Here is a 14,038-nt window from a genome sequence, read left to right as displayed (position 1 = left end):
GATAATTCCTTGAAGCGCCTTCTGAATTGTATAAGTATTTCAATTATATTCTTCATACATACAAGAATGAGTCTGATTTCTGGATTAATTAAAAATAATTTTTTACTTTAATTTTAACAGGCATGTGTCACCTCTAGGGAACACTTCACCAGGTTTTATCATGACATATTTATTACATATGCTAGCTGTCCAAATAAGGAATATCATACTCAAGATACTTCCAAGGAGACTGAGAAAACCAGAGCAAAGCCTCCATTTCAGAATGAGTCAGCTAAATGCCAAGGCAGTCCCAGAAACCTTGGGCATCTGATTTCCCTTCTGGTGAAGAGGTAATTTTAGACTGATGTGTCAAATGAGTGCTTTCCTGTATAAGAAGAATCATATGACTCATTAAAAATCCATTTGAACATGAAAAATTTGGAGAAAAAGGGCAAAACTACAGGTGAATCCAATGGGACAGTTTCACCTTTTACTCTTGGAAAAATGATATTAAGAATAAGGATGCTAATGAAAACAACCAAAACAACAAGAACAATGAAATGACCCCCAAACTCCCAAAGAAACAGTTCTGGCTAAGAGTTTCTTCGAACATACTCCCTCACAGCCCTGCGGTACAATTCAATCCTGATGGGAAAGTCATCTGTGGAACATTTTGCTTTTTGCATCCATTGGCAGAGTTGTGGACAGATCCTGGGCTGATGTAAATCAGCATGGCTTGACTGACTTAAAAGGAATTATTTAATATGATTTAAAAAAAACCCTCATATTTGTAACCTACTAAGGACTTTACCCCAGGTTTACAAGGAATTCAGGAACACAACCTTTGGCAGCTCAGCTCTAGCAGTAATTTATAAGTCAGGTACAATACTAATAACTTGTTCGTTTTCAAATTTTCTGAATGCAACTTATAAAACCAAAATATATCTTGTGTAATTTGTGTCATAATTCTGAGGTTATTATTTAATTTGATGTTCTTAAATATGTCACCGTGTCAAATATTTCGAAGTAGATTTTCCACTGCTCTTCTTGGAGCACTCAGTATGACTGTTAACAATAATGACTTGAAACCCTAGCTTGTAAAAATTCGTTTCTGAAAAATGATAAAGATTATATTTAAGAAGAAGGAACCAGCTCAGATAAGAGAACCGTGCATTTGAAGCACTAACTGTGCATGACCCAAATTTTCTGCATACATAATACCACTCATGAATAGAGGTCAGGAGTACTATTTCAACCCGTTACAAAGCTCCTGGTAAGAAACAGATGTAAATAAAGAATTGTACAGGCTTCTCCTTACTTATTGTTACTCACCAGATATCTCCTCTAGGCACTGTTTGGCAGTCTTACTGAATGACAAATCCATTTTAGTAGGACTGGTGCAGGAGTCAGCAGGTGGTAAGGAGGTACTGTCATTTTCTGAGAGAGTTCTGAAATCAAGCAAGAAGATTGATTATCTGTCATTCATGTATTAATGGCAACGAATGTTACTTGCAGATGTATTTCAGAACTGAATCACTATATTGTGAAAATATCACGAATGTCACGTTCTTACTGAGTTAGTTTGACTCCAGCTACTCAAATTTGCAAGCAACTAGGAACTCTCTCTGTCTCTCTCTTTGGGAACAACTCAGAGTTAATGCTGGGAAATTTGGAGCCATTTTATTTCCTCACTTTTTCTCTGCAAGAGGTGTCAACCAGATATTGGCAGAATCCATTTAAATTAAAATGTTAAGTCACATCCCTGTACATATATAAGGGAAATGAAAATTTGTAATTGCTGGAATCTTAAGTGAGAAAGGCCATGTGGGAAGAAGCTTATGCAATGCTGGAATGGAAATCTGGCCTAGATATTTAAATCTATGTGCAACTTCTTTTGATAATGCCCCTTACATAACTCTGGGGAAATTGGATAATTCAAGATTTTCCATTAACTTGCTAACAAATAGCTCATCTTTTCTTTGATGGTATACTTTTGTGCATATCACTGTTAAATTATATCGGGTACTCTTTGTTAAATATAGTTATTCGCTGTTGCAATAACAGTAAATAGCAAGAAATACACAAGAATATGGTTTATAATACAAAATAGATCACACAATTACAGTCTCTTCTAAAGAAACATCTATAGCATCTAGCTTACACAGGAACCATTGAACTACAATGACACTCTATAGCAACATGAGCCACATTTGTACACAGCGAAAGAATACATCTAAAGACACATTAGCCACTTAAGGAAATAAAATGAAGAAAACTCTTCATTTAGAGATTAAGTTCTTCCAACTTTCCTGCCATGAACTGCACACTTGGACTTTAGATATCTTAAAAGACTAGTGAAATACTTACATCCTAATTTAAAAATTTTACATTTATAGTTAAACTCAGAAAATTCAGCATAAAATGTTTCCAATGATCAACTAAACTGTAAATACAGACATTTAATTGTGTGATGAATGTGTATTTTATAAATATAATTGATAAAATCAGTGACTTATCGCTCAAAATAATTTCAGGCAACTTTATTTATGAAATAACTTTCCCTTTAACATTTTCTTCAAGGTTGCTTACCGAATGGACTTGTTTAGTAATTCATGACAGTAACTGAGCAAGCAGATAATATGCATGTAGAACGGCACAACTACTGTCATGGTAGAATCTGTTGATTAGAATCATTTAACTCGGACTCAAGCAGAAATAGAAATGCAAGTGATGTCTCATCTGATGCACTGTCTTTCTTATCAATTTCTATACTTTTGTGATGCTGTAAATGGACAACTGCTGTATAAATTCAGGTTTTTGTTCTTATCTACCAATTTTATCTATCACACACTATCAGAAAAACAAGCTCAGCATGTGTTACAAGGTTAACTATGTCCTACTGACCCTGAGTGTAATTTTTCATTTGGTGCTTGAGGACAGTGTCTTAAGTACCAAAAAGACCACTATCTATAGACTCTATCCCTCCCCAACAAACAGACACTGTAATTCCACAGTCCCACCTGCTTATCCATATTGCATCAAACCATCAAAATGAATGAGGGGTACATCCACTTTCTGTGAAAGACGCTTTGAGAGGCCATAAATGCTCATAAGTACTCCTTCCTGGGTTTAGTGTTGAATTTTAGTGCTGGATCAGTCCAGGGCAATCTATCAGCCCAAAAACACATCTCAGAAAAAGTCCCTTATAATAATGGTCAATGTAACTGAAGTGGTCTGCACTCTTTCAGTTAAACCCAAATCATGGAACTACTGAGGCTGAAGCCAGGTCAAGGCTGGAGTTAATTAAGAGTAACACTGGAAAAGAGTAGGTAGCTTTTGATCATGTAAGAAGAACACCTAGCTGAGTGGGTGTAGCTTAAGTATTCCTAGCATAGTCCACAAAATGTATATGGAGTTTACATCAGCCCATCTCTGTTCAGAAACAAAAAGAGATCCTTTTTGCCTGTTATCTTTCTGACCCTATGACATTGCGTTCCTGACTGTACAGCTTATAGCTGTTCGACCATCTATTGCTGCATCAAGGAGATGCAAAGGAGAAACTCCATCATTTACCAGACACAGCGGGGACATTAGTGACAAACGAAGAGGAAAAGGCTGAGGTACTTAATGTCTTGTTTGCCTCAGTCTTTAATAGTAAGGTAAGATTTTCTCTGGGTACTCAGTCTCATGAGCCAGAAGACAGGGAGGAAGAGCAGAACAAAGCTTCCATGATACATGAGGAAATGTTTAAAGACCTGCTCGGTCAATTAGACATTCACAAGTCCACGCAGCCAGATGGAAACCACCTGAGGGTATTAAGGGATCTGGCAGAAGTGCTTGCCAAACCCATTTCCATCATTTACCAGCAGTCCTGGCTACGGCAGGGGAACTTCCACTTGACTGGAGGCTGGCAGGTGTTACACCCATTTACAAGAAGGGCCCAAGGGAGGATCCGGGAAACTACAGGCTTGTTGGTCTGACCTCAGTGCCAGGGAAGATCCTGAACAGGTCATCTTGAGTGCTATCACACAGCACATGCAAGACAACCGGGAAATTAGGCCCAATCAGCATGGGTTTATGAAAGGCAGGTCCTGCCAAACTAATCTGATCAGCTCCTGTGACAAGGTGGCCCACTTAATGGATGACAGAAAGGCTGTGGATATACTGTACCTGGACTTCAGTAAAGCCTTTGACACCTTTGACACAGTATTCTACTTGAGAAACTGGCTTCCACTGGCCTGGACGGGTGCACCCTCTGCTGGGTAAAATACTGTCTGGATGGCCGGCCCCAAGCAGTTGTGGTAAACGGAGTTAAAACCATCTGGAGATCGGTCACAAGTGATGTTCTCCAGGGCTCATTGCTGGGTCTAGTTCTGTTCAATATCTTTATCAATGACCTAGATTAGGGAACTGAGTGCAACCTTAGTAAATTCGCAGTGGCACTAAGCTGTGAGGAAGTGTTGATCTGCTGGAGGGTAGGGAGGCTCTTCAAAGGGATCTGAACAGACTGGACCACTGGGCTGAGACCAATGGCATGAGGCTTAACAAGGCCAAATGCCGGGTCCTGCACTTGGGGCACAACAACTCTATGCAGTGCTAAAGACTAGTGGAAGAGTGGCTAGAAAGCTTCAGGGATGAGAAGGACCTGGGGTGTTGGTTGACAGCCAACTGAACATGAGCCAGCAGTGTGCCCAGGTGGCCAAGAAGGCATCTTGGCCTGTATCACAAACGGCGTCACCAGCAGGTCCAGGGAGGTTATTCTGCCCCTGTACTCGGCACTGGTGAGGCCGCACCTCGAATCCTGTGTTCAGTTGTGGGCCCCTCGCTACAAGGAGGATGTTGAGGCTCTGGAGTGTGTCCAGAGAAGGGCAACAAAGCTGGTGAGGGGGCTGGAGAACAAGTCTTACGAGGAGCGGCTGAGAGAGCTGGGGTTGTTTAGCCTGGAGAAGAGGAGGCTGAGGGGAGACCTCATTGCTCTCTACAGCTACCTGAAAGGAGGTTGTGGAGAGGAGGGAGCTGGCCTCTTCTCCCAAGTGACAGGGGACAGGACAAGGGGGAATTGCCTCAAGCTGTGCCAGGGCAGGGTCAGACTGGACATCAGAAAAATTCTTTCACAGAAAGGGTCATTGGGCACTGGCAGAGGCTGCCCAGGGAGGTGGTTGAGTCACCTTCCCATGAGGTATTTAAAAGACAGGTAGATGAGGTGTTCAGGGACATGGTTTAGTGGTTGATAAGAAATGGTTGGACTCAATGATCTTAAATTTCTTTTCTAACCTAGTGATTCTATGATCAAGAAAAGCAAAAAGAATTTCAGCTCAGTCAAAGCAATCCTGTTGACAACTCTTCCAGTGTTGTGCATCTGCAGCGCAGGTTAACTTAGGTAACCGTCATGAAAACAGGACAATCTGTTTTCTAGTTTAATCACAGCAATCAGAGAATATATTTATTCCCAACCTGCTGAGTTACATGCTACCTATTTGTAAAAGTATCAAACTCACTTAATGGGACAAATTCTGCTCTCAATCACACCTGCACAAGCTCATTCAGTTTGATTAAAATGAGCCTGTACAGGAGTAATTAGGAACAGAGTTTGGAACACTACTTAATAAGCTGTTTTTAACGCAGTCATTTCCTGTCTCTAACGAAATAGCCAATCTTTGATAAACACAGATATTATCAAAGGCTTGTTTGGTCTTTACGTGACATTCCAAAAGATATCAGATGAATACATCACTCTGAGGTGCAGCTGCCTTGAATATGTATCACTGAGAATATACCAGACTGGCAGGATCACATCTGGAATATGAACAGTTTGATCAACCATGTTCCAAGAGATGTGAGTTAAATTGAGAACAGCTGCAGAGAAAGGCTAACAGGACAATCTTGGGGAAGAAGAAACCTTTCTGAAAGGAAAGAATGGAGATCTGGTGTAGCCTTGCAAAAGACAAGGAAGGAGATGGGATTATTCCCTCAAATATTTTAAAAAGAGGCACCAAAAGAGGAAAAACAACCTTTTAAATTAAAGGATAATATTAGTAAAGTAATAATTGGATGCAATCTCAACATGTGGGTTGCAAACAATTTCTAACAATGAGACGAGTGATTTTCTGGAAGAATCTTCCCATTGGAGTAGTGGGGATTAACTAGATTAAAACAAAGTTTAATTGGTTTATGAAAAGGGTTACTATGGTTGCCAGTGACAAAATACTGAAGAGAATATCTTTGGCAGCCCTTTATCCCAAATTTTACTGATTATTTAGCCAAAGGAACAAGGCCACACTTGACTGTAAGGCAATTAAAAGAATAACTTCAGATCATAAGTAGCAAATAACTGAATCATTAAGCTACTGGTTTAACTAAGCATTAATCAAGTATGTGTTTATAATGATTTCTTTGCTTATTATCATTCTTCCCATCTCTTAAGCCAACACCTCTACGCTGAAAACTTTTCTTGCACAATTACTTCAAAATCAGGCATGAGAAAATGGGAGGGTTTTTTTTTTCAACACTGTGTTTTTGTCACAAATAAAGTTGTTGAGCAGCAATGTTTAGTACTACCTATGACTTCAAAATTTTAGTGGTGACTTTCTGCATTTTCACAACAGTAACGTAAATAAAGGAAACCAATAAAGCACTGCACTATAACTTTAAATCACCATATTTTTTAAATACAGAGTTGCAGTATGTCTAGCAGCACAATCTATTATTAACAAACACAATTAACTGATAGAATGTCATTTACTGAAAACTTAATTTTAACTCCACAATCATTAAAGCCGGACATAAATATGGCTTCAGCAATCACTGCAGATGCTGTGTTTGCAGGATCCTTAAAGAGTTGTTTAATTTTTCCCCTAAGTCAGTATAAAAACATCCTGAACAGGCAGCTGGAATTGAATTACTGTGCCTCCAGAGGTGCAACCAGATTGTATCCTCCTTCCCATCTGTCACAACTCTGTGCTTCCCATGCACCCTTGAAGCTATTCTCTATTACTAGAATTACTTCAATCACCATCTAGGAAAGAGATAGGGAGAAGATTTTAGTACTCAGTAACATGTTTATTTAGTAGTTGATATTTCCTTTTTCTGCCTCTATCTAGTGAACAAATTATTTAGATCAGAAAGATGTTCTAAATGCCGCCTGGTCCAATGACCTGCTCACAGCAGGTCTGGTTACATTAAGCTGTTCATTGCCTCGTTTGGTTGAGTTTTGAACAAGTCCAGGGGAAGAGCTTCCACAACTTCTCTGGGCAGTGTGCTCTACTGTTTCACCACCCTCAAGGTAAAAATATTTTTTCTTTAAACTAGCATCTCCCCTGCTGTAATGTGCATCTGTCTGGCCCGTCTTTTCTATACTAACCTATAAGGTAGCTGAAGTCAACAGTTTCTTACTGTTTAGGGACAAAAGGAGTGCCAAACTGTTTTCTTCAAGTCCAGCATTGACACTGAAAGAGTTATGTCTGCAGGGTCTCAATTCAGACAGTGCTGAAACTTCTTCCAGATGTCGCTATTATTAAACTACAAATTTAGCCAAAGAATTGAAATTTAAGCAACGTACAACACAGAAGTGCAGCTCAGGATGATGAGCAGTCAGCCAATTCCCTGCAGCAGTTTCTATATTCTCAGCATTTAAGGCCATAAGCAATTCCTGAGCACCATAGCCCCTGGAATTTAGACACTTCCATGTGTCTAAATGGAAGACATAGTCCAGCCATGGAAAAGGGACACTAAGCTTGTACAGCTGTTACTGAAGGAGTAAATAAAAACCCCTAAACTGCAGTACACGTGTCCAGTTATAACTCAATGTTCTCCTATTGAAATATTCCTTTACTGTTTGAGCAAATTCACAGTAAATGTTAACTGCCAACTCATCACATACTTCATGCAGGGTTATGATGATTTACATCAACAAAGGATTTGGCTCATGGAGTGAGGTGACATTAGTTTTACTCCTGGGGCTACTAGTTATGTTTCCTTTTTTATAAGACAAACTTACCAATGACTGCACGCAACAGGCTTTTCTCTGTGCAGAAAATGCTTGGAATTATAGGTTATATTACACTTTTGAGCAATGTGTAGGAAAGCTAAGAACTCCAAAGACTGAGCAATTAAGGTCTCTTAAGGAGAACAATCTCTTTTTTTTCATTAATGTCTCTTTTTCTTGTTTTTGCTGTAAGCTAGTAAGCACTAAACTTCTCTGTTGCTCTTCTCTGTCTGAAATTTAAGCACTGCTAGGAAGATAACTCAACTTTATGGCAAATTTCAATATGAGTCTAAAGGATTCTGGCAATTTCCATCATCCTCCAACTCCGGCGCTGTAGAAGAATGTGTAATTTAAAGTAGTGGCTGATACACTAAATAATTATACAGTCTCTTACACCTTCCTTTTAGTTGTCTTTCCTGCTGTACCTCTCTTACCAAGCTTTCTAGCAACAAAATTACATCTTCTTCAGCCTTTCTTATATCAGTTGAACCCTGCAGTCAGCTTCAGAAGGGACACATAAGGAGCTGTAAATAACACATTCCTAACCACATTTAAAAATAAATTATCAGTTACTCAGGAGGATAGAAAAATTTAAATTATAACCATTTAGATTATCTCAAATGCGACTCTGACAGTTGCTGCTAATCTTTGAAGAGAAGTAATAATCCCATATGAATTTCCATGCCATGACATTTAAGCGGCATAAAAATACAATGTGATATCAAACAGGACAAAGCACCCAGAGTGCAAAGCTGAATAGTGCCATATATAATTTCAGAACTTCCTAGAGAAACAGTATTTTCTGTCTTCTATCCGTTAATATATAACTCATTGAAAACATGAGTATTGATAACTGTTATAGAATTGCATTCTCTGTTTAAGGAAAATACAGGCTGTCCTCAAAGCAAGTCTTCAGAATACTTTCTTTTACTCTCAAATCTACAGTAATATCTTCTTGGGTAATAATCAAGCATTGCAAAATACATGATAACTGCAGGTATCAGCAATAAACCAGAAAAAGCACTAGCCAACTTATCCTCGTGTTAACAGCCTAAACTCATCACAGTAGTATATTGCAGTACAGTGCAGTATTTTCCAGGATTCCGGATAAAATGAAACTTTTTACAAGGACTGCATTGCAAATGTACAGAACCTAGATATTCCTTCTTGCTGTAAAAAAAAAATAATGTGAATAGTAACTACTGTTTATAAACTCACTGATCTATACAGCTGTTCTAGCCGCTTACAAGCACACCTGAAAATTCTGTGTATAAATTGTGGTGAAACTACTCAGAAGACAGTTATGTTTAAGAGCAAGAAAGTATAAATACAGCACCCCAGCTTCACGCACACTTCCACTTGCCATATGTCCACAAAAATAAACATGCTGACTTTGGAAATATGGATATATTATCCTTAGTTACACATATTTATATTCTTCTATGAAATCATTGTGTACTATTACAAAGCCCTTGAGAATTTGAGAAACTGTAATTTTTGGGTCAGATTCTGCTCTAAATTACAGAGACAGGCATTGAAGTAACCTCATCAAAGTTGGTCTATTACTCAGGGTTTATGGCATCCCGAGATCAGACCCTGGCTCTGAGAATTTTATTTTCATGCAAGATTTAACTTCAAATACAGTCTCCTTTGCTGTTTGTTTGAAGCAAACAGACAGTTATTAATACCAAATTTTACTGGAAGATGCATGCTTCTATCACCCTTTAAAATTCAAAATACATTTTGCTTCTTGATGAAGCTTAAAAGAATGATAAGATATCTCCATCATGCAATGAAATGGCATCAATAAGTGGTAAAATTGCCATTAAGCTGCACAGGCATCGGAAGGCAAAGCATAGCTTCTGTTTCTCTCTCCTTATATAAACACACAAACATATTTGTAGGCCATCCTACGAACCACACTGCAAGTCATCTGTATCACTGAGGTTATTCCAGATAGTTACAAGGAAACATGCATATTAAGTACATTCAGTGATAGATTTAATTGAAACTCAAGAGGCTACCCACTGCATATTAGAATAAACATAACTCACATATTATGCGTTTTTCTCCTCCCATACAATTTTTAACTCCTTTTGTTCAGAATTAACTTAAACAGCTTATCACTCATCCAGATTGTTTTTGAAGCTGTTTAGTTGTGTGTAATGATGTATATACTCCCTCACACTCTACTTCAGCGCCTCTTTAATCTTTAGCCAAGATTATCTATAGTACTACTTACTAATAAAAACTACCAGTATATTTTGCTTAATAATGTATTTTATCATTTTATCAGATGCTAAATTTACCTACAACTGTAGCTAAAGCCCTCCGACAACTGACAAGTGAAATCACTAATCAAACCAGCCTGGCAGTCTTGCTACACTCACTCTGTCTTCTGAGCTGTACAACAACGAAACCTCTCAGCTTCTTCAATTGCTCTACCATATAGCAAAATAAACTCAGACAGAGGTTGGTAAGTTTAACAGTTCATGTCTCTGTTCCAGACCCTTGGCCACCAGAAGACTTTATATCACCTGTAAAAATTAACTGCCTCCATGGAGTTAATCTATACATAGTTCATGTACGAAACTGAATAGGAAAAGGACCTGCAAACAGCAACCTTTTCTCTCTGCCCAAAATGTTGAAGCGTTCTTGAATACTTGCAAAAATTTATGTATGGGTTTTCCTCTAATATCCTACCAGTACTTTTACACGCTCTGAAAATATCAGCGGTCTATTTTAGGATTTTTTAAGAGAACGGTGCATTTTGAGCAAATATTATTGAATGTGAGCAAATAAATGTTAAGGTTCTTAAACTCAACAAACAAGAATATTCGCACTAGAAATCTGACTCATGACCTTTCAAAAGCAGCACAGAGAATGTATCATGTGATATGTATTTCTAATCAAAACATCCTGAATTTTACATGTTAAATATTTCCAGTGGATTGCTTTTGTACAAGGTAGAGCTCACATTTCTTGGAAGAAATTGTTCATAGAGTAACATTAATTAAAAATAATATTAGGAAAACGTGCATGATGCTGTGACAGAAATTGGGAGATAAGAAATGTTACAGTGTAATCCACCATTACTCAAGCTGTTTTAGCTCTCTTTTCTCAACGGTAACACAAACCCAACTTCCTGACATGGTCTTACCTATAAATGAAAGGAGCTACTGTGGCAGTGTTGGGGTGACTGTATTGCTGTTGCTGAGGAAGCTGGACAACACCATTTCCCGTGCTTTGGCTGCTGCTTGCAGCCATTGAGGCTGACAGAGCCGTGGAGGACCCCAAAAAAGCTCCACTTGGTTCTTTCCCTTCAGAAGAAGCAAGACCAGAGGAAGGAGAAGCCTTCTCATTAAGCTGAGATTTTGTTGTTGGTTGGGACTGGGGTCCTTTCGTAGTCCTCACTTTTTCAACCTCCTTACTTCCCGTACACGTGGGTGGAGTGCTCTGCTTTGCTGTTGGCACCTTTGATCCAGGTTTTGGGATCCCACTAGAAGAAGGTATTAAACTTTCCTTCTTGGCTGCTGTTGTTTTGCTCCCCTTTGGGATTAAGCTTGCAATTTTTGAACTCTTCTTCGTAGATGTTTCAGTGACCTGGTCCTTCTCTTCCTTGACTGTCTTTTCAGTGCAAACTTTGTTTTTGTCCCTGTTCTTTTCCTCTTTGTCCTTTGGCTGTAGCAAAGACTTTTTATTGCTGAGATTTTTGCTTCCAGCTTTTGGAGGCGTTAACTTCGGTGATACTTTAGGACTGCTACTTGTGGAGCCGCCACTGTTCACCCCACCACTTAAGACATCAATTTCACCACACTCCGAAAAGGTATCATCTTCTCTGCCACTGTCACTGGGTCCTGAGCTCAGTGACAAAGGAGGCCTCAGAGCAGTCCTAGCATTAACCAGCTTGAATTTTTCCAGCATAGATTTTTGTCCAGATGAAGGGGGCTTCACGACTTCAGAAGGGGGTGGTTTGAGCCTGTCTGAAGATGGAGTAGGGGAGGTTGCGGGACTAGGCTGCTTCACGGAGAGCATGGTAGAGGTCGCGCTGTGTTTGACATTCATGGATTTGCTGCGCCAAGGCTTGCTGGCACTTGGAGAGGGTATGGCAGAGACCTGCTGCTGCCCAGTGCTGGTGGGATGCTGCACATTTCCATTCATGCCTGCACATGGGTGAGGGCCTTTTGGTGAATCTGCTTAAAAAAAAACAGAAAAAAAACCCCATAATGGGACAGTTATTCTCTCATCTGTAAGGTGATACCATACTCCTCTGGTATTTAAAACACAGTTACACGTGATTTATAATAAACATAACTTACGTGTGCATGGAACATGAAGGATGCTAATAAAAAATGCCTCCCACTTACTGCCATCACATTGTTGTGCAATACTTCTGTGAGCTCAAGGGAGCCTTGGATACACCTTTCTTGTAACCATGTCGTTATACAAATTAAACCTTCCAATTTAATCTTTAATAAATCATAATCAGAAACAGCCACAACAAAGGGAATCTCATAGTTGATATCTACTACAGGCCACCTTATGCTGCAGGAGGCATTGTGCTCACAGGCTCTCATCTTGCTGGTGGACTTCAACCACTCCAACATCTCTTAGAAAAGTAGCAAGGTGAGCTGAAAGAAATCCAGGAGACTCCTGAAGTGCATTGAGGATAACTTTTTGAGTCAGGTAATAGACAGCACTACAGGGGGTCACGAATGCAAGTGATGGTCACGAATGCAAGTGAGCTAATAGGTAGTACCAAGATTGGAGGCAGACAGGGCTGCAGTGATCATACACTGATGGAGTTCACAATCCTGAGTGATAGGAGTGAGGTGAACAGTAAAATCAGGACCTTGAATTTTAGGAAAGCAAAATTCCAGCTCTTTAAGGACTTAGTCAATAGGACCTCCTGGAAACTGCCCTTGGGGACAAGGGAGCAGAACAGAACTGGGAGATCTTTAAAGATGCTTTTCACAGAGGCAAAAGCTCTTGATCCCCAAGTGTAAGAAATCAGGAGAGGAAGGCAAGAGACTGGCATGGCCGAGTCAAAACATGTTGGGCAATCTAAAGGGAAGAAGGAAATGCATAGGCAGCAGGAACAGGGACAGGTATCCTGGGAATAGTATCGAAATGCTGCCCAGTTGTATAGCAATGGGGTCAGGAAGGTCAAGGTGCAGCTGGAACTGAACTTGGCAACAGATGCAAAGAATGGCTTCTACCGATATGTCAGCCATGAATGGGAGGTCGATAAAAGCATAATGGCCTGATACGCAAGACTGGTAAACTGTTAACAACTGAAAAGAAGAAGGCTGAAGTACTTAACAACTTTTTCACCTCAATCTTCACTGGCAATCTCCCTTCCTACACATCTTGAATGGATAGATCCCAAGATGGGGACCAGGTGAGTAAAGGCCCTCGTACTGTAAAAGAAGCTAAGGTTCATGACTATCTGAGGAACCTGAATGTACATAACTCTATAAGACCTCATGTGATACATCACAGAGCCCTGAGGGAACTGGCCAATGAAGTTGCCAAACCACTCTCCATGATATTTAAAAAGTCACAGAAGTCAGGGGAACTCCCCGGTGACTGGAAAAAGGAAAATATCACACTGATTTTTAATAGGGCAGAAAGAAGGACTCTGGGAACAACCGACATGTCATTCCTACCTCTGTGCCAAGAAAGATCATGGAACAGATCCTCCTAGAAGGATGCTAGGCATATGGAGGACAGGGAGCTGATTTGAGACAGCCAGCATGGCTTCATGAAGGGCAAGTCCTGCCTGATCAGCCTAGTGGTCATCGCCTAGTGGATGGGGTGGCTACATCAGTGGACCAGGGAAGAGCCATGGATGTCAACTATCTAGACATCTATAAGGCCTTTGGCACAGTCCACAACATCCTTCAGTCTAAAATGGAGAGATATGGATTTGACGGTTGGACGGTTTGGTGGATGAGGAATCAGTTAGCTGGTCATATCCAGAGGGTAGTGGCCAATGGCTCAACATCCCAATAGAGACTGGTGACAACTGATATCCCTCAGGACTCTGTATTAGGACCACTACTGTTTAGTACC

At 39.9% G+C, this 14,038-nt stretch overlaps 1 protein-coding gene across 12 annotated transcripts in view; it reads right to left on the bottom strand.

The window, feature by feature from the left end:
• NAV3 (neuron navigator 3) overlaps positions 1 to 14,038 on the bottom strand; it is a 553,670-nt gene that overhangs the window by 123,476 nt on the left and 416,156 nt on the right. For 11 of the 12 annotated variants that reach the window (XM_054072776.1, XM_054072766.1, XM_054072783.1 and 8 more), the window contains 2 exons: positions 11,124 to 12,159; positions 1,312 to 1,427 (listed from right to left, as the gene is read on the bottom strand). In XM_054072776.1, coding sequence (XP_053928751.1) covers positions 1,312 to 1,427; positions 11,124 to 12,159 — 1,152 coding nt within the window. The remainder of the gene's footprint in view (positions 1 to 1,311; positions 1,428 to 11,123; positions 12,160 to 14,038) is intronic. The other variant, XM_054072739.1, reaches the window with a different exon arrangement.

The sequence above is a fragment of the Cuculus canorus genome, chromosome 1, assembly GCF_017976375.1.
Source record: "Cuculus canorus isolate bCucCan1 chromosome 1, bCucCan1.pri, whole genome shotgun sequence".
NCBI classification, from domain to species: Eukaryota; Metazoa; Chordata; class Aves; order Cuculiformes; family Cuculidae; genus Cuculus; species Cuculus canorus.
This window is presented reverse-complemented; position numbering and strand designations above follow the sequence as displayed.